Raw genomic sequence first — 25,853 nt, 5'->3', positions numbered from 1 at the left:
TTCCATAAAGCACTTGACACACTACCACACCTATACTTATTGTGAAAAGTATGATATGGAGGATATCAAGTAAAATTTGTGACTGGATTGAGGATTTTTGATAGGGAAGACACAGCATGGTATCTTGGATGGAGAGTGGACATCAGATGTAGAAGTAACTGCAGGTGTGCCCCAGGGAAGTGTATTGGGACCCTTGCTGTTCATATTATATATTAATAACCTTGCAGACAATATTAATAGTAACCTGACTTTTGGCAGATGATGCAGTTACCAGTGATGAAGTACTGTCTAAAAGAAGTTGCATAAATATTCAGTCTGATGTTGACAAGATTTCAAAGTGGTGCAGAGATTAGTAACTTCCTTTAAATGTTCAGAAATGTAAGATTGTGCACTTCACAAAATCAAGAAATGTAGCATCCTATGACTCTCATATCAATGAGTCACTATTGGGATTAATCAACTCATACAAATACCTGGGTGTAACACTTTGTATGGATATGAAATGGAAGAATCACTCAGTTGTGGGTAAAGCTGGTGATAGTCTTCATTTTATTGGTAGACTATTAGGTAAGTGGATCCTCCTGCAGATCCAGGGGTTGGAATAGGCCCAAGGTATTTCTGTCTGTCGTAATAGGTGACCAAAAGAAGTCTCACACTTTTTGGCCCTATGAGTTCAGGTCCCATTCTATGGTTTGACCTGCCACTTTCAAAATTCTACAGAAGTGCACGAGTGCACTTAAATTTGATCTCCTGAATCTCTTGTCATGGCTTTGCATCTCCACATGTGATTCAGCTATTTGCACGAGGACACTTTCCGCAGTATGTCATCTTCTTCCATTGTCCCCCATCCTCTTTAACCCCCATGGCAATGTTGGAGTTCTCTGCACCCAATATACAGCACAGTAGCCAGTCCATTGTGATGGGGCCATCATGTACCCATTTGGTGGTAGCCCCCTGACAACACAGGGATCGTACTGCTGATGCCTGAGCTGTAAACTCGCCACATATGCCAAGGAGTAGAAGTATGTCTTCCTGGGGCATCAGGACTCCCAGCAATGGCCATCATCCCAGTTGGCCTTTGCTGTAGCTGGACGATGCCTGTGGAGAGAGCACCTGATTGGATTCAGTGGCATCAGGGCGGATGACCTGCAATGAAGTGAAGTAAGTCATCTCTTGCTGGTGACTGTATGGCACCAGCAGTCTCTAGGAAGGGCAAGATAGAATACCATGCTGACAGGTATGACCGTCAATCATTTCCACCCTTGCTACACCATGGGAGGAATGTAGAGCTACAGAGCAGAGAGAGCCATATTCGCCTCAGTTTTTAGTCTGCAGCAGAACTGATGGTGACTCTTTTCTATGGACAAAGCCTCAGTTTTTCATTGAGCACCTTGAGGATAAGTTTGGAGAAGTGACAGTGCTGTCCAAGATGGGAAACAATGCAGTCTTGATTCAGACGTACCCAGCTCAATCCCAAGTGTTACTCACCTGTGACAAGCTGTGTGATATTTCTGTTTCTGTCACTCCCCATAAAAGTCTCAACATGGTGTAGTGGATTATTTTCCATCATGACCTCCTCTTGCAGTCTGAAGATGAGCTCCTCACAAATTTAGAATGGTGGGGTGTTCATTTCATCCGGCGCATTTATAGGGGACCCAAAGACAAGAGGGTTGCTACTGGTGCCTTCATCTTAGCCTCTGAGGGTGATTCATTGCCTGAAAAGGTCAAGATGATGGTTTACCGCTGTGATATTAAACCATACATCCCTCACCCTATGTGGTGTTTTAAGTGCTGGAAGTTTGGGCACATGACTTCCTACTGCACTTCCAGTGCCACATGTCGAGACTGCGGATGCCCTCTGCACCCAGATACTCCATGTGCACCACCTCCCACTTGCATCAACTGTGGAGAGCACCAACTTCCCTGCTCACCAGACTGCCCAGTACTCCAAAAGGAGCAGAAAATTATGGAGTACAAGACCCTAGACCAGTTGACTTACAGAGAGGCTAAACGTAAATTCGAAAGATTACACCCCATTCAGCTGACACTGACATACACTGCAGCTACATCACCATCGCAGTGCCAGTGGTTTCTCACTCTGTGCCACAAACAGTGGGCCTTCCGGGCCACCAGAATACATCCACTCCCTTGGTAGTAGGGGGAAAATCTTCCTCCGTTGCTCCCAAAGCATCTACTTTGGGAGCAAGGCCCCCCCCCCCCCCAAAAGCAGGGGACATTGACCCCCTCCCTGCTGTTGGAGAAGCAACAGCCTACTCTGGCTTGTCTCATGTGAAAGGGGTCCTTGGCACCCTCCATTCCAAGGTCCCCACTAATGCCACGGCAGTCACTTGGCAGTGGCTCAAGGAGCCAAAAGCTGCTGGACAAAGAGCTTTACAGTCTTCCTCCATGCCTGAAGTTGCTTCGGAGAAATCTTCCCAGCAAGTCCCTAAAGAGATGTGAGAGAGCAAGCAAACTAAGAAATAATCTGCTAAGAAACATGACCCTTTGGTGGCCCCAACACCACCACTTCCTATCAGTTCTGCATCTGAGGATGCAGTGGAGATCTTACCATCCCCTGTGGACCTGGATCTCACTGATGCCTCATCCACCACAGAAATGGTTACAAATACTCAGTCGGAGGCAGCAGGTGACCCTGAGGCATAAACTGCCTCCTTGCACGCTTCCTGCCTTCCCAGCCTCATGATAACGTCATCCTCCAGTGGAGTTATGTCGCTTTTTTTCACCACCTGACTGAGCTACAGCAACTGTTAAGCTTGCTAGGGTACAGTACTGCCCGACATTGAAAATAGGCACAACATTCTTTGTTATTCTTGTCAGTACAACATATTTTTGTTTCAAATAATAACTCAATTTCAATCAATACAGCGAAGCTGGATACCAGTATGGGAAAGAATGACAATTTATTTATTTAATTGATCACATGTGCACTCCCACAAAATAAACCCCTACATCCAGTTTGGTGAGATCTGTGAAATGAATGAATGTATGGTCGTCTGCTAACTGCAGATAGTGAATGTGAATATATCATCATCTTTGAGACGATCTTTTGGTCACCTTTGGTGGAACCAAAGAGACAAAATTTACCGGAGCTTTGAGTGCCTGAAATGTGGCTGACCTATGGGTAGCATGGTCTTCCCCCACCCCGACGGAGGTGCGAGATGACCTGAAGGACGGCCATGTTTCAGCACTTTGCCGCTGGATCTAGTGTTGGTAAGACCTGTCTTAGATGTGCTCTGTAAAGACAAAAGAGTGGAGACATGGTAAGCATGTGAAATACTTAAGAGTTGTTTGGAATAATAATTTCTCTATTTCAGGAACTTTTGTGGGGAGAATTAAATGTCAGGCACGTAATATTAAGGGGATCGTAGTAATCTTTGGAAGTGACCAACGGTCACAATGAAACCACGTGTAGCAATAAGCTGAAATACTTCTGAGTGCTTAAGTTAAGCTGAATTACTAGCATGTGCACTATTAGTTGGGAACATCTGAGTTCTTAAGTTAAGCTGAATTACTAGTGTGTGTGCTATAAGTTGGAAATATTTAATAAATGGCATGTGCAGGACTTGAAATTAGAGATGAGTACTTCCACGTGGTGAGTACTGTGTGAGTCTCAATCTGTGTATGAGAGAAAGGATAAAGAGAAGTACTCATCCATGGTATCAGTTGAGGACTCACGTGTGTGATGAATATGTTCTTAATATTACTTTGCGTGTTATGTTTCCGTGTGATGCTTGATTCAAACTATAATACTCTGAGAGAGAAGCAAGGTGAGTCAGCCGTCTATCCAGCAATGCCACTTGGCTTGCATTGCACTGGAAGATGTGCATATATTCTCCAGAGTTCATAGTAGGAAAGAAAAACCACGAAGTGGGGCAGTGTCATGTTAAACTGGGATAAATACTAACTGAAGTGGGAAATCTGAAAGTGATGTGATTATAACGTTGTGACTGTTCTTTGTATTGTATGTTGCCAGTGTGATGTATTTCATGAAATTTAAGTATGTGTGGTTGGCATGGGAGAGTAACAAGATAGTTTCAGAGGCAGTGGGTTATGCATGTTTCTTTTTGTACCGCTCGGTCTGGAGGAAATTTTAGTAATGATGGGTGTGAGAGTTGAAGTGTGAGATATAGAAAAAGATCCACCATCCTATCCAGAAAGTGCACTGTAGCATTAAATAATTACGAGACCATAAGATAGAGAATCACCAATGTAAAGCCATGCCCACTGCGCGGAATTTCTCATGTGTTATTGTTGTAGGTTATAGAATTTGTGTGTTTAGGTTATAGAATTTATAGGAATAAATAAGCTAGTGAAAAGAAAAAGATTGGTGGCCTTTTCCTTCGAATAGCATGTTGTCACAATACCCAGAATTTATAATGTGGGCGCCATTCATATTAAGTGCGATGGCCATGTGTTGATCAAAGCCGTTAAATAAGAAAGAAAATGTGGTATTGCCAGTGCATAGTGAACAGTCAGAGTTGTGTAAATTACTAATAGTCAGATGTGCATTTCCATACCCGTTGCGTAATATTCAAACAGGAGAATAACTTGTAACATAATTGTGAGTACTAGAGTTCATGTTACTAGACAAATAAGAATGAATCCACTCGCTTGGCAGACCACTCATCTTGCAGGCCTGACTGCTTGATGCCACAGTATGAGCAAGGTATGTGGGTGCCTCTCAAGCTTTACATCTGCTTTCTGCATTGCACTCCAGGAAATCTGGTTCCCAGCAACGTGGATCCCTGCCCTCCATGGCTATAAAGGATATTACAGGAACTCTAGAAATTGTAATAAAGTGTCAGATTGGAGTTTGTGTCTATGTCCTGAACTCAGTATGCAGTGAACCTGTGCCTCTTCAAACCCCTCTTGAAGCTGTGGCTGTCAGGATAAGGATGACGCAGGAGAAACTGTCTAAAATTTATATCTTCCTCCAGATGGTGCAGTACCCCTGAACACATTGGCTGCACTGACTGATCAACTCCATAAACCTTTCCTACTTCTGGGAAATTTTAATGCTCATAACCCCTTGTGAGGTGGCACAGTTCTTACTGGCCAATGCAGAGATGTTGCAAAATTTACTGTCACAACGTGACCTCTGCCTCTTAAATACTGGGGCTGCCACACATTTCAGTGTGGCACATGACATGTATTCAGCCATTGACCTCACGGTTTGCAGTCCTGGCCTTCTCCCATCTATCCACTGGAGAGCACATGATGACCTGTGTGGTAGTGACTACTTCCCCATCTTCCTGTCACTGCCCCGGCATCAGGCCCACGGACGCCTGCCCAGATGGGCTTTAAACAAGGCAGACTGGGAAACTTTCACCTCTTCTGTCACCATTGAATCTCCGCCACATAATGACATTGATCTGGTGGTTTAGCACAATTGTTTCTGCGGCAGAAAACGCGATCCCTCATTCTTTAGGGTGCCCCCGGTGAAAAACAGCCCCTTGGTGGTTGTCGGAAGTCGCTGAGGCAATTGAGGAGCATCGGCGAGCTCTACAGCGGCATAAATGGCACCCTTCCCTGGAGCAGCTCATAGCCTTTAAATGGCTCCATGCCCGCCTTCGCCAGCTTATCAAAAGGCGGAAACAGGAGTGTTGGGAGAGGTACATGTCGACTATTGGGTGCCATTCGTCACCTTCCCAAGGCTGGGCAAAGATCAAATGAGTTTTTGGGTACCAGACTCAAACAGATATTCTTGGTGTTAATATAAACGGCATCTTATCTACTGATGCAAATGTGATTGACGAGCACTTTTCTGAGCACTATGCTCGTGCCTCTGTGTCTGAGAATCACCCCACAGCCTTTTGCACTCTCAAACGGTAGATGAAAGTGAAAGTCCTCTCGTTCACTACACGCCACAGTGAACCCTATAACGCCACATTTACATAGTGGGAGCTCTTCAGTGTCCTTACAAGTTGCCCTGACATAGCTCCTGGGCCCGACAGGATCCACAGTCAGATGATTAAACATCTCTCGTCTGACTACAAGCGATATTGCCTCGTCATCTTAAACCAGATCTGGTGCGATGGCATCTTTCCATCGCAATGGCGGGGGAGCACCATTATTCTTGTGCTAAAACCTGGTAAAAATCCGCTTTTTGTGGATAGCTATCAGACCATCAGCCTCACCAACATTCTCTGTAAGCTGTTGGAATGTATAGTGTGTTGGTCGTTGGGTTGGGTCCTGGAGTCAGGTGGCCTATTGGCTCCATGTCAAGGCAGCTTCCGCTGGGGTAGCTTCTGTCAGGGTCGCTCTACCACTGATAATATTGTGTCCCTTGAGTCTGCCATCAGAACAGCCTTTTCCAGATGCCAACACCTTGTTGCCATATTTTTGATTTTCAAAAAGCGTATGACACCACCTAGCGACATCATATCCTTGGCACATTATACGAGTGGGGTATCCGAGGCCTGCTCCCAATTTTTATCCAGAGTTACCTGCGACTTTGTACTTTCCGTGCCCAAGTTCATGCCTCTCATAGTTCCCCCCATATCCAGGAGAATGGGGTCCCACAGGGCTCTGTATTGAGTGTATCTCTATTTTTAGTGGCCATTAATGGTCTAGCAGCAGCTGTAGGGCCATCCTTCTCACCCTCTCTGTATGCAGACAATTTTTGCATTTCGTACTGCTCCACCAGTACTGGTGTTGCCGAGTGGTGCCTACAGGGAACCATAAAAAAGGTGCAGTCATGGGCTCCAGCACATGGCTTTCAGTTTTCGGCCACAAAGTCGTGTGTCATGCACTATTGTTGGCGTCTTACCGTTCATCCGGAACCGGCACTTTACCTTACTGACGATCCCCTCACTGTAGACATACCAATTTTTAGGACTGGTTTTTGATGCCTGAATGTGGCTTCCTCACCTTCATCTGCTAAAGCGGAAGTGCTGGCAGCACCTCAATGCTCTTCGCTGCCTGAGCAACACCAGCTGGGGTGCAGATCGCATTATGTTGCTGCACCTATACAGAGCCCTTGTTCAATCCCGCCTTGACTATGGGAGTTTGATTGATGGTTCAGTGGCGCCCTCAGCCATTGCGTTTACTTGATCCAGTGAACCATTGTGGCATTCGACTAGGGTTGGGAGCTTTTAGTACGAGTCTGGTGACCAGCGCCCTTGCAGAGGTTGGAGTTCCTCCATTGCAGGTCAGGTGTGTGCAACTGCTCACCAGTTACATTGCACATCTTCATAGTTCTCCTGTGCATCCAAATTACCATCTCCTTTTCCCACCTATGGTGGTTCATCTCCCGCATTGGCGGCCCAGGTCAGGGCATACAATTGCAGTTCGTACCCTATATCTTCTATCTGAACTGAAGTCCTTACCTTTACCACCTATACTCTAAGTCCAATCATGTACACCTCCCTGGTGTACACCTAGATCACGGTTTCACCTGGACCTTTCACATGGCCTGAAGCACTCAGTTTACCCTGTGGCTCTCCACTGACACTTCATCTCAATTATTGACATGTACCGAGGCCATGAAGTGATTTATACCAATGGCATGATTGCTGATGGTCACATCAGCTTCATGTATGTCCATGGAGGACATACTGAACAGCATTCCTTGCCCCATGGCTGCAGTGTTTTCACTGCAGAGCAGGTGGCTATATCTCATGCTCTTAAGCACATCCGTTAATGCCCTGGGGAGTTGTTTCTTCTGTGTATTGACTCCTTGAGCAGCCTACAAGCTATCGACCAGTGCTACCCTTGTCATCATTTAGTAGTGACCATCCAGGAGTCCATCTATGCCTTGGAATGGTCCAGTCGTTCAGTGGTGTTTGTGTGGACCTCAGGACACATTGGAATCCCAGGCAATGAACTTGCTGACAGGGTGGCCAAACAGGCTTTACAGAAACTGCTTATGGAGATCGGCATTCCAATAACTGACCTGCATTTGTTTTTATGTCACCAGGTTTTTTGGCTTTGGGAGACAGAATGGCATAGTCTCAGTACTCACAACAGACTGCGTGCCATTAAGGAGACAATGAATGTGTGGCAGTCCTCCATGCGAGCCTCTCGCAGGGACTCTGTGGTTCCCTGCCGGCTCTGCATTGGCCACACTTGGGTGATCCACGGCTATCTCCTGCGCTGTGAAGACCCGCCTCAGTGTCAATGCAGTGCCTGGTTGACAGTGGGCCATATTCTGGTGCTCTGCCACACTTTGACTGCCCTGTGACTAAATCTTTGGGTATCAGACTCGTTGCCACTAATTTATCTGACAATGCCTCATCGGAAGTTTTAGTTCTATGTTTTATACATGAGGGTGGGTTTTATCATATGATCTAAATTTTAGCGCATTTCCTTTGTCCCTCTGTGTCTTCCAGCACAGTGCTTTTAAGGTGGGGGTTTTAATGTGTTGCAGAGTGCCTGGCTTTTCCTTTTTATTCTCACGGTCAGCCAGCCATGATAATTTGCTTTGTCATTTTAATCTCTTTTACCTGTTTCTTGCGTTTCTTTGGTTTTCTTCTTCCCTTTTTTCCATTTAAGAGTTTGTTGCCATTTTGTCATTCTTATGGTTTTTCCTTGCTCTCCATTTGGCAGTTGTCAGTCTTGCTTGTTTTATTGTCACCCTTGTAGCATTGTGATATTTGGAACAAGGGACCGATGACCTAGCTGTTTGCTCCCTTCCCCAGCCCCCCCCCCCCCTCCTCCCCCTTCTTTTAAACCAGCCATTGGATAAGTGGAATCATTCTACAAAGGAGTGTGTGGGACCCATAGCAAATAGGACTAACAGGGGACATTGAACATATAGAGAGAAGGGCAGCATGAATGGTCACAGGTTTCTTTGAACCATGGCATAGAGTCCCAGATATACTGAAGGGACTGAACTGGATGAATCTTGAAGATAGAAATCCTGAGAAAGTTTATTAAAAAATTTCAAGAACCGGCTTCAAATGATGTCTCTAGGAATATATTACAACCCTTTATGAATCACTCACATAGGGATTGTGAGGATAAAATTAGAATAATTACTGCACATACAAAAACATTTAATCAGTCATACTTCCTGTGCTCCATACGTGAACTGAACAGGAAGAAACCCTAATAACTGGTACAATCTGATGTAACCCTCTGCTATGCACCTCACAGTTGTTTGCAGAGTATAGATGTACATGTAGATCCAGATACCCATTGGCTGAGGACGATACGGCAGTCTGTCAGAACTACTGGGACTTCTGAGGCATTTTGAGATGGACAAGGAGGAAATGTAAGAAAATATCAAATTACCATATATACCTCTTTAAATCATATATGTTGTAACTTTTATTAAAATTGCTCCAGGTGTTCCACTGTTATGTTAGAACATACATACATGTCTATCATTTTAAAATACATTGATAATGCTATGCCAGAGTGAAGTTTCTGCCTTTTCTCTACACAGACTTATGCAGTTTGTGGCTCTGGAAGAAAATAAATTGATAAACAAACCTAGTAGTGGACAAATGATGTCATGCAAGCGAGCAAGGAGAAAAATATGGCCTACAAGACTTGGTGGAACTCACGACTTGACACTGATCTCCAGAAATATCAAAACCTAAAATCAGCAGCAAACAGAGCAGTAGCTGCAGCAAAAGACCAGTATTACCAGACACTGTATGATCAGCTTGACACACCATTGGGAGGAAACAACATCTACCATTTTGCTCAGAAATGTCATCGTGCAACTAAGGACATTGGACATGTCGTGCACATCAAGGGAGCCGATGCCAAACTGCTAAGTGATAATCAATCTATTCTCCATGGTTGGACAGACTTCTTTCATAAGATCAGCAACAAAGAGTTTAAGCATCCATCAGTTACTAGTCCTGATCCTACTTTAGGACCCATCCCCTCAATAACACCTGAGGAAGTAATGCTTGCCATCAGCATGATGAAAAATGGAAAAGTAACTGCCCCTGGTGAGCTACCAGTGGAAATCTGGAAAATGCTTGGAAAGCCTGCTTCAGAATTCCTTCAACCAAATCATCACCAAAAATCAATTTCCACAAGCCTGGACAACTAGCATAACATTTCCAATCTGAAAGAGAAAAGGAGACGTGAACAATTGCTTGACTTATTGCCCTATTCGACTTCTCTGTCATACTTTAAAGATCTTTGAATGGATACTTGATAGTAGACTCAATGCTATCCATGCCATGCCCCTTTCGATGGATAAACACAGAGAGAGAGTCAGAAGAATGTACACATGGCATTCCTAGACCTATAAAAGTCTTCCAATTTTATTCCATATGATCTTATTCGGCAAGCTCTTTGCTGCCATGGCATCCCTGGAATTTCTCTGCCCTTCAATATCACTGTGAGTGTTCATCAGGGTTCTGCCCTTTCATCATTGCTATTCATCCTTTGCATGCATACGGCAACAGCTGACATATAGACTTCACATCCCTGGACCCTTCTTTATGCAGATAATGTGGTACTTGCCAACCAAGACCACCCTGAACTCCAGCACCAGGTTCAAATGTGGGAGGACAGAATAGCTGAAAATGGACTGCAACTCAATGTCCAGAAGACAGAGTACCTAGAATGTGGCTCGCAAACCAGAGGCACCATAAGTATCAGTGAAGAAGACCGTGCATTTTAAGTACCTAGGGTGTGTCGTCACCTCAGACTGTGTCACAACTCTTGATACTCGGATGAGGGTGAATGCAGCTTGGCTCAAGTGGAGACAAGGCACTGGAGTCCTCTGTGATAAAAAGATGCCTTAGTATGTAAAAGCAAAAGTATATAAGACCATGGTACGCCCAGCAGCAATGTATGGGACTGAGTGTCACTCTATGATGACAGGATAAAATGTTACACACCATGGAGACGAAGATGCTTTGAAGATGCTTTGATGGTCCATGGGACTGACATGATGTGACCATGTAAAAAATACATATATATTTTTGTATGCAAAGGTTTGGTGTCGCACAGATCACCAACAAAGTGAGGGAAGCCCATCTCCACTGGTATGGCCACATCATGATCAAGCAAGACAACTCAGTTGCAAAACAGTGCTACATATCAACCCAGGAGGAACAAGACCACCATAAAGACCAGCAAAGAGGTGGACTGACAACATCAGGGGAGACATGTTGTTGGCTTAAGACCAGAAGATGTCAATGACAGGGAGAAATGGAAGAGATGTAGCAAAACAGAACAGCAGACCCCACAAGTCGGTATTAATGCTCAAAAAGAGAGAGAGAGAGAGAGAGAGAGAGAGAAACTTAATAGACTTAATAGTTCCTTCAGACTCACTTGGATCTGAGCTCTCATAAATGGATGGTTTTTATTATTAAGGGGTGATGTCACTGATAAGTTTTGGATTTTGAATAGTAGGTCCCATTTTGATCCAGGAAGAATTTATGGGGACAGATAGGTCACTCAAGCACAGTTCCACATGCTTGAGCAGACCTAATATATCTTATTGGCAGCAGGGGTCTCACAATTTTTTTTTTTTTTTTTTTTTTTTTACATTCCCCTCATCAACACATAGTTCATTTGAGGACATGGTCTCTGTGAAGCACATTTTTCCAGATTTGCTGCAAATGGTGGTCACTGATGCATTCAAAAACCTTGACACGACTGAAAAATGGCAATTCTTGTCAGTCCTCAACTTGAGAATCCCAGGCTCATCAAATCCAAACTAGTGTATGAGTGGCTGTTCTCTGTGAAATGATTGCCATTTAGAGTAATTGGGAGGGCATACAATTCTATGAAACACTATAGATATATTAGCCTCTTTACTGGTCCATTGGAAAATAATTATTAGCCTAAAAATGATCAACAAAACTTGGAAAAGCCAGTTTATGCACTAATGGCTGAAACTTAAGCATAATCAGGAGAACGGGAAAATGCGAAAGAGAAGCAGTAAGCATTCAGTGTAAATTCATCTTGTAACAGAATTGTGCTGTAAGTGTAGAAAAACAGCACACCATAAATCATACAGCATGTGCTCAAAAGATAATGAAAAGCATTGCATTAGAAATCATTATGTTCTGGAAATGTTTTGAATTTATCATTACCAAAGTCCAGTAATTAGGTGACACATACAATAGTGCATACCACACAGATCCCATTTGGCCTATGGCTTGTAGGGTAAAATCCTCAGGCATTTTGAAGCAGATACACTGGTGTCCATAATTAAAGCAGCAAACCACTATTTCCACATCCTGCATCTAATTCACAACACAATCACACAAACTGTCAACAGGTGCCTGTACAATAGTGTCCTGCGTGGAAAGTGGGATTCTGGTCAATGGACAACCATGCAAACTATAATGTCAGGGCACCTATCAAACAGGGTAGTGCTTGCCAGGTAGTGCCACATTCACAGTTGCTGGCTACACCGTCACAGACAGTGCAGTATGACACAGTGACAATGCCTACCAGGCTCTATGCAGTGGAGGGCCATGGGAAGAATGGAAGCAGGACAATCGCAAACTGATGTGGCCCATGGCTTAATGTGAATCAGTCTGTTGTTTTTCGTATGTGGTGACAGTTTATAAAAAACAGAGCTGCATCCCGAGCACCACTTGTAATATCAGAAAGGGAGAACTGTCATTTGGCTGTAAGGGCATAATGTTACTGCCGTAGTACCGCACGGCAACTGACATCTGACCTTGCAGCACCCACTGAACTTGTTGCTGTGATGCAGTGTACAGAAGGCTTTGGTAGAGTGGCCTTCATTGTTGGAGACCTGCTGTATGTGTACCTCTGAAGCATCTTCAGAGAAGAGAATGTCTAGAGTGAAGCCGTCAACATGCCACCTGTTCAGTTGAACACTGGGCCGATGTTCTTTTCACAGTTGAGTCTGGATTTGCTCTGGACAGTGATCCTCAGTGGGTTCACATCTGGAGGGAACATGGAACATGATTTCAGGACCTAACCACAGTGGAAAGAGACTGGTATCGAGTATGATCCCTAATGGCATGGGCAGGGATTATGTTGACCAGTGGAACACCACTTCATGAAATTGTATGGTTACGTAGGCAACATTTAACTGCTGTTAGGTATCATGATGAGACCTTGGTACCTCATATGCTGCTGTTGTGAGGTGCTAGATGATAGTGCTCGAACCCAGAGAGCACGCCTTGTTGATGTTTTGTTTGAAAGAGAAGGTATTGCACACATGATGTGACCTCCTGATTCTCCTAATTTGAATCCCGTATAGCACATTGCGATGCACTAGGAACACATGTTGCATCACATCAGCATCGAAAAACCATTCTAAAAGAATTGTGAGCAGTGCTGCAGAAAGAATAGGCATTATTGCCTCAACATGAGATTGATGGGATCATTCACGCATGCCCCACTGTTTTTCAAGCCTGTGCTGCTGCCGGTAGTCACAGCCCATACTGAGCACATTAACCAGTTGTCAGAATGTGTGTGTAAATATATTAAGTTGGAAAAAAACTAAGACCGTTTTTGTCTGCCATTATGCATGTTGCAGTTTTTTATGTTCTGTATTTTTTACATTGTTTCTACTTTACAGTCACCTGATTATACTGTTTTGTGGGAAAAAAATGCAACCTTGAAAATTTTCAATTTGTTTCTTTAATTGTTGACACCAGTGTAAGTCGCTGACTGCAACCTAAGTACTGTTGAATAGGCCCCAAAGTACCCTTTTGAGGTGTAAAATTGTTGAGGCTTTGTGTCAACCAAAACACTCAGTAGCAGACATAAACTTTGACCAATGGTGTAACAGTGTTGTGGTATGTCACATCACAGTTGTTTGCCATATTTGCAGAGGGCATTTGATAGTATGATGCGGTGCTCTCTTGTACTGAATTTTGATGTTCTGAACCTATTTTGCCGAGTTACTTGTGACTGTTGCAAATCAAAGGTAGATAGTGGTAGTGCTTTGTTTTGCACTTTGTAATTCTTAGAAGCCGTCATAGAAATGACAACAAAATTCAATGGTCATTATTTTAATGTTGCTGTGTGCTGTGATATGACCAGCAACATTAAGGTTTTGCAACAGAAAGGCTCACTGGCTGAATTTGTATAGTACCATGTGTGTGACAAGTACATGAAGTTGACTAAAGTTTCTACTTGTTTTTTTTTTTTCTTTCTTGTTTATTTCAAAGTAATGTATGATTTCATTTGTGTTAATTTCATTTTTATTTGAATTTTGTATTGGGGACGGAGTTAGTTGGTGACTGAGTAGCATTTGGTGGCAGGATGTGGCTTTGGAGATTAGGATAGATTTCTTTTAAAGTAATAAATAGTGGCTTTTTGGCTAAACTTAAGTATTAATCTGGACCAAAGGAGAGGTACCAATGTGAACCAAGGGTTGTAAACAGCTTTTGTGGATTATGTGTGAACTAGTGCCACAAACTGACAGAAGTAACCCCAGTTTTGGTAAATGTGCGAACTGTTACAGAACAAAAGTGAGTGGGGTGACAGAGTTGTATGTATCATAGCTTGAAGTCTCAGTTAGTTTGGAACGTTACAAGTTGTTTGTGAGTTGGCAAAGCCAACAAATGCGAATGAAGAAAACTGGCAGTAGTAACAGATAGACCTATCACATAGTTCGAGGTCTAGCTTAGATTTGAATGAGATAGCTTGATCATACTCACAGCAATCACCTTTAAAATGATTATTTTAAAAACTTGGTGTAATTCATAATGTTGTGATATCCAAGGCGGTGTTTTGGCAAGAACCTAAGTATTTACTTAAATTTTACAGAACATTCCATTTTATTACGTGGCATTCTGCACAACTATTTTTCTTTACAGTGCTGTGTAATTTCATTCGCTTGTCATGATGATGTTTTAAAATGCTGTTTTCTCATTGGTTCCACTGCCTCGCCCAGTCAGTCAACACAATCTGTTGCCAAAAGCAATCCCATATATCTGATAAACTATAATTTTCAGTGCACTGTATGATAATTTATCAGATATAATAGATTTAGTTGTTACCTACATTTCAGTAGTCTTCATATGTTTATGTAAATCTCTTTTAATTGTTCCAAGATCTATTCTTCAATTTTACCTGGGCTTTTTTTTAAAAAAAATATTTATATTAAAAAGTATGTCTTATGTGATACATTTATAATTTTTTGATGAAATTACTTATGAATTTGTGGGTTGCTTTCTTTGTTTTTGTAGTTAATAATGTTTATTTATGCTAGGCATGGTTAGTGGCTATCATGGAGTTGGTTCTAGTTATTAAGTAAAGTGATGTTTTCAGTACTGGGTTTTTGCAGAAAGTTATGGTTTCTTGCTTTGTTGACTTTGCCGTAGCTATGTGGACCAAGTGAAGTTTTTGATACCATTTTTTGCAGTGGTGCATTTTGGATTCTTTGTGTAAAGGGCTTCGTTCTGGCTATATCGCTTGAGTGAAGTCTTCAGTAGTAGTTTTTGCAGCGAGCTTTGGCTTTTTGGCTAGGTACCACAGCTTGTAGTCTTGCAGTAGCATTCTCCCTTCCCGGGCACGGGGTCTCGGGTTCGATTACCAGCGGGGTCAGAGATTTTCCCTACCTCGAAATGACTGGATGTTTTTGTGTTGTCTTCATCCTCCTCATTATGGTTGAAGGAAGGGAATGGCCAACCACGACCTCTATGACCTTGTCTAGTCAGCGGTGCTGGTCTCCCGTATCGTTCCCTATGCTCCTCGGAGCATGGGACCTCATCATCATCATTTTCTGATACCATTTTTCTGCTGATTTACTTGTTCATTAGCACTGTATAGCTGAGTTTATTATCTAAATTTCTCCACTGAAGATACTCTAATGTTCTCTGGACGACATCGAGAGACAGTGTGGTGCTGGGGTGCAAAACTCACATGTCTCTCAATTCAGTTAACTTGCCCATAGTGCGTAGTCAATCCTCTTCTCTGGTTAATCCACTACACTGATCTCCCAAAAGCTGCTTCTCCAAAGAGATGGTCATGGTTAAAGGAATTTACTAACTACTTTTCTATTCTCGAAATAATTTATGCACTCGTAGAATATATTTCAGTTCAATCACAATATATTTTCAGTGTTCATAAACAATAACTTTGGCAAGCTAACTCATTCTTCAAACGTCAGAATCATTTACACTTCTTCAAAATATCTTACGTGTGTCTCGCTTTGATCATAACCAAGACATGAAATAATTTAAAAGTCTCTATTCTCAGGCAAGTCATATACATGAATGTGTCCGTAGGAAACTACTTTCAACAGTTTAATAATCTTTTTTACCATCATTGCAGACACTAACACATCAAAGAATATGACATAATTATTCATTGAGTTCTCCTTATGTCTTCTGTGGTGGAAAGCACTTTTCATCATCAGTGATTTGCCCCCTCTTATTGTCTTCTAATAACAAACTTCCGGGCTGCACATAGAAACAGGTGGACTGGTAGAAACGTTCTCACTCTGCCGCACTCAAACCTAAAATATTATGTGTTCAAGATGGTTGAAGGCCAGGTGTTTCTAGAATTTACACTGAAATTCTTGAGGCAGCACAATACCAATGTTGAACTGTGTGGTTTTTATGTGCACTTTTTTATTTTTTTTTCAATTGCAGGTGTTATGTTTCTCTGCACCAAAAAGCCTTTAATTCTTGTGTTTCTCATTAGTTTCATACTATTATTCGAGTTATTATGTTAAAATGTGGATTTGTTTTCATTTAGTTCTTTGTATTGAATCTGTGACGTAGTCTCCATATTGCATAGACTGGATGGCCACTGATATGGCTGTGCCTGCCATTTGGATGATAATCACAGGTCAAAGCTGATAGCCAGTATCAGATAACTTGATATTTCTGAGGCTTCTGTGGCCACTTTTTGATGTATTGCCTGCTAGGTTTTGTCTTTGGATAGACATTTTCATGATTTTTCTGATGTTTCGCCATCTTATGTGGCTGATGTGTCCACTATGAACAGTGAAGAGTGAATCTTCAACAATGCCAGACACTCATGCTTGTGAACAGTAATAAAATCATTACATGGATAAATGTTTGTCAAAAATTCTGAGACAAACTGGTCTTAACTGCATGCAGAAATTGTGCAGTGTCTGCCATACAGTTATTTGATGTGCCACAGGAGTTACAATTTCCCAAAAAAGGGTACCATGATAGAGGAGCTAATCTCTGTGTGCCAGACATTGAGCAGAGTGTGTCCATTCACTGCAGGCTGCAGAGAGTTTATTTACTTTTGAGTCAGGAGCATTATGGTTGAACCATGAAGAAATGTCTTCCTCACATATCATTCACACTCTAATTTGCAGAACTGCTATCATCACATATTGGATGGATGTAAGGAGTTCACATTTTTGTTGATGATCAGAGGAATACAGTTACAGCCCATAGGTATAGAGCTGTTGTATTATAATAACCGAAATGACTGTTAAGAGGTATTCTGGCTCTAGATTTCATCTTCATGGTTGATTATTGCCATCGACATGGATCTGCTTGGGTAAATAAACTTCTCAAAGGTATAGGGTATTCACCACTTCGATTGGCTAGCACTATTTCTGGATCTGAACACCACATACCAGATCTGGCTTGTATTGGAGTGGTGAAATGCAGCCTTTCAGTTGCCATCAAGAATTCCAGACCGCTTTCTCAGGAAAGAGATTGATAGCGAAAAGAATTTCTAAACTGACTCATGATGACTGTGTCACATTGCTGTCAAGCAAGTATGTTGTTGTTGTTGCGGTCTTCAGTCCTGAGACTGGTTTGATACAGCTCTCAATGCTACTCTATCCTGTGCAAGTTTCTTCATCTCCCAGTACCTACTGCAACGTACATCCTTCTGAATCTGCTGGGTGTATTCATCTCTTGGTTTCCCTCTATGATCTTTACCCTCCACGCTGCCCTCCAATGCTAAATTTGTGATCCCTTGATGCCTCAGAACATGTCCTACCAACCGCTCCCTTCTTCTTGTCAAGTTCTGCCACAAACTACTCTTCTCCACAATTCTATTCAATACCTCCTCATTAGTTATGCGATCTACACATCTAATCTTCAGCATTCTTCTGTACCATCACATTTAAAAAGCTTCCATTCCCTTCTTGTCCAAACTATTTATCATCCATGTTTCACTTCCGTACATGGCTACACTCCATATAAATACTTTCAGAAACGACTTCCTAACACTTAAATCTATACTCAATGTTAACAAGTTTCTCTTCTTCAGAAACGCTTTCCTTGCCGTTGCCAGTCTACATTTCATATCCTCTCCACTTCAACCCTCATCAGTTACTTTGCTCCCCAAATAGTAAAATTCCTTTACTACTTCAAGTGTCTCATTTCCTAATCTAATTCCCTCAGCATCAACTGATTTAATTCGACTAAATTCCATTATCCTCATTTTACTTTTGTTGATGTTCATCTTATATCCTCCTTTAAAGACACTGTACAATCTTTTCAACTGCTCTTCCAAGTCCTTTGCTGCTCTGACAGTATTACAATGTCATCAGCGAACCTCAAAGTCTATATTTCTTCTCCATGGGTTTTAATATCTACTCCAGATTTTTCTTTTGTTTCCTTTACTGCTTGCTCAATAAATAGATTGAATAACATTGGAAGAGGCTACAACCCTGTCTCACTCCCTTGCCAACCACTGCTTCCCTTTCATGCCCCTCGACTCCTATAACTGCCATCTGGTTTCTGTACAAATTGTAAATAGCCTTTTGCTCCCTGTATTTTACCCCTGCCACATTCAGAATTTGAAAGAGAGTATTCCAGTCAACATTGTCAATAGCTTTCTCCAAGTCTACAAATGCTAGAAACGTAGGTTTGCCTTTTCTTAATCTTTCTTCTAAGGTAAGTCGTAAGGTCAGTATTGCCTCACGTGTTCCAACATTTCTACGGAATCCAAACTGATCCTCCCTGAGGTCCGCATCTATCAGTTTTTCCATTCGTCTGTAAAGAATTCGTGTTAGTATTTTGCAGCTGTGACTTATTAAACTGATAGTTTGGTAATTTTCACAGCTGTCAACACCTGCTTTCTTTGGGATTGGAATTATTATATTCTTCTTGAAGTCTGAGGGTATTTCGCGTGTCTCATACATCTTGCTCACCAGATGGTAGAGTTTTATCAGTACTGACTCTCCCAAGGCCGTCAGTAGTTTCAATGGAATGTTGTCTACTGGGGACTTGTTTCGATTCAGGTCTTTCAGTGCTCTGTCAAACTATTCACGCAGTATCGTATCTCTCATTTCATCTTTATCTACATCCTCCTGCATTTCCATAATATTGTCCTCAAGTACATCGCCCTTGTATAGACCCTATATATACTCCTTCCACCTTTCTGCTTTCCCTTCTTTGCTTAGAACTGGGTTTCCAACTGAGCTCTTGATATTCATACAAGTGGCTGTCTTTTCTCCAAAGGTCTCTTTAATTTTCCTGTAGGCAGTATCTATCTTACCGCTAGTGAGATAAGCTTCTACATCCTTACATTTGTCCTCTAGTCACCTCTGCTTAGCCATTTTGCACTTCCTGTCGATCTCATTTTTGAGATGTTTGTATTCCTTTTTGCCTGCTTCATTTACTGCATTTTTATTTTTTCTCATTTCATCAATTAAATTTAATATTTCTTCTGTTACCCAAGGATTTCTACTAGCCCTCATCTTTTTACCTACTTGATCCTCTGCTGCCTTCACTACTTCATCCCTCAGAGCTACCCATTCTTCTTCTACTGTATTTCTTTCCCCCATTCCTGTCAATTGTTCCCTTATGCTCTCCTTGAAACTCTGTACAACCTCTGGTTTTATCAGTTTATCCAGGTCCCATCGACTTAAATTCCCACCTTTTTGCAGTTTCTTCAGTTTTAATCTACAGTTCATAAACAATAGATTGTGGTTAGAGTCCACATCAGCCCCTGGAAATGTCATACAATTTAAAACCTTGTTCCTAAATCTCTGTCTTACCATTATATAATCTATCTGATACCTTCTAGTAACTCCAGGATTCTTCCATGTACACAACCTTCTTTTATGATTCTTGAACCAAGTGTTAGCTATGATTGAGTTATGCTCTATGCAAAATTCTACCAGACGGCTTCCTCTTTCATTTCTTACCCGCAATCTCTATTCACCCACTGTTTCCTTCTCTCCCTTTTCCTACTACTGAATTCCAGTCACCCATGACTATTAAATTTTTGTCTCCCTTCACTACCTGAATAATTTCTTTTATCTCATCATACATTTCATCAATTTCTTCATCATCTGCAGAGCTAGTTGGCATATAAACTTGTACTACTGTAGTAGGCATGGGCTTCGTGTCTATCTTGGCCACAATAATGCATTCACTATGCTGTTTGTAGTAGCTTACCCACACTCCTATATTTTTATTCATTATTAAACCTACTCCTGCATTACCCCTATTTGATTTTGTATTTATAACCGTGTATTCACCTGACCAAAAGTCCTGTTCCTCCTGCCACCGAACTTCACTAATTCTCACTATATCTAACCTTAAACTATCCATCTCCCTTTTTAAATTTTCTAACCTACCTGCCCGATTACAGGATCTGACATTTCATGCTCCGATCCGTAGAATGCCAGTATTCTTTTTCCTGACAACAACATCCTCCTGAGTAGTCCCCACCTGGAGATCCGAATGGGGGGGGGGGGGGGGGGCTATTTTACCTCCGGAATATTTTACCCAAGAGGATGCCATCATCATTTAACCATACAGTATAGCTGCATGCCCTCGGCAAAAAATGCGGCTATAGTTTCCCCTTGCTTTCAGCCATTCACAGTACCAGCACAGCAAGGCTGTTTTGGTTACTGTTACAAGGCCAGGTCAGTCAATCATCCAGACTGTTGCCCTGCAACTACTGGAAAGGCTGCTGCCCCTCTACAGGAACCACACATTTGTCTGGCCTCTCAACAGACAGCCCTCCATTGTGGTTGCACCTATGGTACGGCCATCTGTATCACTGAGGCACGCAAACCTCCCCACCAATGGCAAGGTCCATGTTTCATGGGGGGAAAGCAAGTATATCAAATGGAATTCACCAAAAAAGGTTTTGTTGTCATTGCAAAATTTTTTTGGGGGGGTTTAAAAACTTTTCTAATTACATGTTATTGACATTATTTGCTGTAAAAAATTCATGTTTAAAATTCACCTTCTCATATACTTCTCATACTCTGTTCAGGAAATATGATCTCGCCACTTTATTACGTTTAAATGTTGGACAATAGCGTATGGGAAACACATTGGCTCATAGTTTGGGAATTGGACATGATGACTGTGCTAAGAAATAGATTTCTACTCACACTGCACTGTCCTTTCCAGCGGTCTCCAGCACATATATTTGAAGATAGAATTGGCTTTGTAACATCTGAATAGGCTTCACTACATTTACTGTTGGACCACACAGTGATGTTCACTGCTTCTAAGACTTTTGCATCTTTGCCTCCAGTCTGAAAAAAAAGGAAGTTATTTAGAAACAAGTTACTCATGAAATAATCTAACAGTTCTTTATCAAAATACAGGATGCATCAACACTTACTTTTATTTTACAGTTAGCAATGTGGTACATTTGAATGTGAAGTGAAATGTAAATAAAGTTTCCCCTCAGTTTGAAACTAATAGCTCTTCATTTACATCAGTTCTCTGCAAAACACTGTGAAGTGCTTGGCCGAGGGTATGCCCCACTGACCAGTTATTAGGGTTTCTTCCCATCCCATTTACATATGAATGTGGAAAAAAATCAATCTAATCTTGTTCTCATGATCTCTATGTGAGCAATACACAAGGGATTGTACTGTATTCCTAGAACCATCAATTAAAGCTTGTTCTTGAAAATTTGTAAGTAGATATCCTCAGGACAGTATATATCTGTCTTCAAGAGTCTGCCACTTCAGCTTCTTCAGCATCTCTGTCACACACTCCCATGGGTCTACCTAGGCACAGCTCTTGGTTTCCACAGTGGGAGGGCTGTGTCATTTATTTATGAGAACTAACCTAGACTTCGGGCTCTGCTACAGATCAGTTTGTCACAACAAATAAAATTACAGGAAGGACAAAACCACACCCAGGCCAAACGCTTACACACTGTATCTTCTTTCCATTTCATAATCAACTACTAAATAACATCAAAAGCTAACTCCAAGATAAAATGTATATGTACCTTATTTATTCCCTAATGTCACATTTCCCGACCGTTTGTGACAAATCATTCTAAAAGACACTCTCACTAGGCAGTAATACTTATGTTATTGTACTCTACTGCAGTCTGTGAGACATTTGTGTACTAGAATAGCCAATGGCAGAAACAAAAAACTCTCTAAAAAACTATCATAACAATAATACTAAATGTTGATTAATGATGCATCAAAGCATAATAGAGATATAGGGAGACAGGGATTATATAGCAAAGTTTCAGTAGCTTTGTTCGTTTGCTTTTGATATTAGCAATGGAACACAAAAATTGTGTGCTGGTTGGTAGGACACCCTTAGGCTGAAACATTAGAGCCTTTAGGACACCCATAAGAGCAGTATTCCGAGGAAGCCACGCCCCCAAACCTTTGCTATGCAGAGCTAAGCAGCATTTCTAGGTGCATCCTTAAGACTAGCTACTAACTGTTTGAAAAACATCACATGGTATCACATGTCAACAGTACCAAACACACTGACTGGCATGATTTAAATCTGTGTGGGAAATATGCAAAATTGTGTTCTGATAATTTAAATTCTGTAATATGTTATTGAGAAATTTATTTTTGTAAATATTTCTGGATGAATGTGCCTCAGAACCTTTAATTTTGATCTGCACCTGGGTCTAACAAATCTGTGACCATTCATGTTGCCCTTCTCTGTATACATTCAATACCATTGTTAGTTCTATTTGGTACAGGCTGCACATCCTTGAGCAGTATTCCAGAATGGGTCACATGAGTGATTTGTAAGCAATCTGTATTGTAGACTGATTACATTTGCCCACTATTCTACCAAGAAACTGATCTACCACCTGCTTAATCCACTACTGAACCTATGTGATCATTCCAGCATTCCAGTCCAAGCTGCCGGAGATGGTAATCAGATGTGCTTGAGATGTGCTTGCTTGTGTGTATGTTTCCTTTATGAAGAAGTCTTTGGCTAAAAGCTAAATAATGTAACTGTCTTTTCATTGTGCCTGTCTGCAAACTCAATGTGTCATCTATATGGTGAATTACAATTTACCTTTCCTTATACTGATGACATTTGAACCTGGAATTTCCATTGTTTGATCATTCCATTTCATATCTCTGCAAAGTGCCATACCCAGGTATTTGTAGTAGGTGGCCAATTCCAACCATGACTCAGTGATATTATAGTCATAGGGAAGGTTTAAAGCAAGTTTCCAGCCTTTGCACCTCTCTAAATCCTTATCAAGATCTGACTTAATATTTATGCAGCTTGTTTCAGAGAGTACTTCACTATAGGTAACTGTGTCATTTTCAAAGTGTCTGAGGTTACTATTAATGTTGTCTGTAGAGTAATTAATAAACAACATGAACGGCAAAGGCCCCGACATACTTCCTGCAGAACACCCAAAGTTACTTCTACATCTGATGATGACACTATCCAAGACAACATGCTGTGTCACTGAACCAAATAATCGCCAATCTAGTTACAAATTTTGCTTGGAACCCCATATGATCATATGTTTAACAATAAGGGTAGATGTCAGCTGATTTTCAGAAATCACAAAATATTATATCTACCAGACTACTTTGATTTGAAACTTTCGTTGTGTCACGTGAGAAATGAATTGGGTTTTGCATGATTGATGTTTTCAGAATCTATGCTGTTTGACAAGGAGCAGGTCATTCTGTCCAAGATATATCATTATGTTTGAACTTAGAATATGTTATAACATTCATTCGAAAATGGAGTCAAGCAGTCCAACTTTTACTTTCCTACACTCAGTTTCAGTTCCTGTCTCATTCAGGAGTGATTGGGCACTAAGTATGGTGCCTCTAACAGCCTTTACATATGACTAGAATTTATTTGGGTTTTGTGACAGGTGATTTGATAATATTCTGCTATGGTAGTACTTGAAGGCTTCATGCATTGCTCTCTTGATAGCCAAATGTGTTTCATTCAGCATCTCTCGATCTATAGCCCTATGCTTTGTTTTAGATCTATTATGCAGTAGTCTCTATTTCTTTAGAAGTCTCTTTACAGTGACTGTACACCACTGAGGCCTTCTTCCATTGTGAACTTCTCTACAGATATATATCTGGCTAATGCATGGTCAATTATTCTTTTAAATTTGAGCCCTAGTTCATCTACATACTCTTGTCCTGTGCCAAAAGTTCCAAGTTCTTCATTGAGATATGAACTACTGCAGTTTTATCTAGTTTTATAAATCTCTGTACTTATTTTGTTGTCCTTTGTACTTTGGTAATCATTGTTGCCACAAGTGCATCATGGTCACTGAATTTATTATGGACAGACTGAAAGAGTCCAGGTCTGTTTTTTTTCCATTAGATTAAATATGTTTCAATAACATGTAGCATTCCTAACTATATGTTTCAAGTATTTTTCAGTGATGGCATCGAGTAATATTTCACAGAATCTTGTATCACACCCACCACTAAAAGAACTGTTGTTTTCTCATATGATAGTTGGATGATTCAAGTCACCGTTGATGATTACAGTACGATTGGAGAACTTTAGTGCAAGAGAACTGAGGTTTTCTCTAAATTTTTTGGTTACATCAGGAGATAAGTCTGAGTGGTGATAGAAGGATCCAGTTACCATTTTATGCCCACCCCTGATACTGAGGCTTGCCCAAACAGTTTCACATGCAGCTTCAATTTCTATCTTGAAAAATACACCACCTCAATTTACCATTAGCCTATCCTTTCAATAACACTTAAATTTTCCCCAAAACTCTTATTGTCACCAATTTCAGATTTCAACAAGCTTTCTGTACCTACTATTATGTGAGCTTAACTGCTTTCCAGGAATGGTTCAAACACTGCACTTTGTTCTGAATGCTTTGAAACTTAGCTGTGAGGGTTTTAATACTCTCACTTGTATGGGACATTCTTTCAGTGCTTATGCTTCTGGGTCTCCTACAGGTGTCATTATTTGGACTGAATAAAGTGTTGTCTAATCTAAAAAATGTCTGTGTGCACCGCACATGCAGTCAACAACCTATGTGGCAGCCTCTGAGAAGTAGTGCATGCTTGACCCATTTATGGGGACCCTACAGTTCTCAAACATTTGGTTTGGTGCAAGTCCAGGAAGTTTCAGCCTTGCTTGTTGCAGAATCCTTGAAGTCTTTGTTTCAGTCCTTCCATTTTAATCAGAACTAGGGGGCTATGATCAGTTCTGGAGAAATGCTAAAAATTGTGAGCTTTGTTGAATCTCCACACACAGCCTGGTCTTCTCAACTTTCTCTGCCAGTCATTCAAATTATATGACCTCAGAGCCCAGACAACAAGCATCATTTGGAGTGATGGATTCTTTGGCAGTAACTGTGAGTCACAAATGCTGATTGCTATGAAATACATTATCCACAACTCTTGTAACTTACAAATGTTACAGGAATTTTTAAAAATATATTTTTGTAAGTGTTGTGATAGTGCCACGACATTTAACAGTGCCGCCACGACAGTACGCACAAACGGCGATAGAGGCGCTCCGCAAATCGGATGAGCGCGGGAGCGCCACCTAGCTACGAACGGCACCGGCCGCATGTCACGGCACAGCAGTCGAATACGAGAGACTGAGTTGTAATCATGTGATCAGCTATTGTTTCTAAGAGAGAGTGTGAAAATCCACGCAATTATTGTGATTAAAGGTTATAACACTTTTTGGCGACGAGGATGGGATATTTTCACCGCGTTGTGGATTTGCGTGTTCGTGACGGGGCAGACATGGAACAGCTTATGCAAGCGCTCATTG

The 25,853-nt window shown here is 41.5% G+C and overlaps 1 protein-coding gene across 1 annotated transcript in view; it reads right to left on the bottom strand.

Moving 5' to 3' along the window:
- The window catches only part of LOC126268224 (chymotrypsin-2-like), a 210,012-nt gene that overhangs the window by 26,481 nt on the left and 157,678 nt on the right, over positions 1-25,853 (bottom strand). The window contains exon 6 of the mRNA XM_049973859.1: positions 21,227-21,373. Within this exon, the coding sequence (XP_049829816.1) occupies positions 21,227-21,373 (147 nt within the window). The remainder of the gene's footprint in view (positions 1-21,226; positions 21,374-25,853) is intronic.

Source organism: Schistocerca gregaria, chromosome 4, assembly GCF_023897955.1.
Source record: "Schistocerca gregaria isolate iqSchGreg1 chromosome 4, iqSchGreg1.2, whole genome shotgun sequence".
NCBI lineage: Eukaryota > Metazoa > Arthropoda > Insecta > Orthoptera > Acrididae > Schistocerca > Schistocerca gregaria.
Note: the sequence above shows the minus strand (reverse complement) of the source record. Positions and strands in the feature narration are given on the sequence as shown.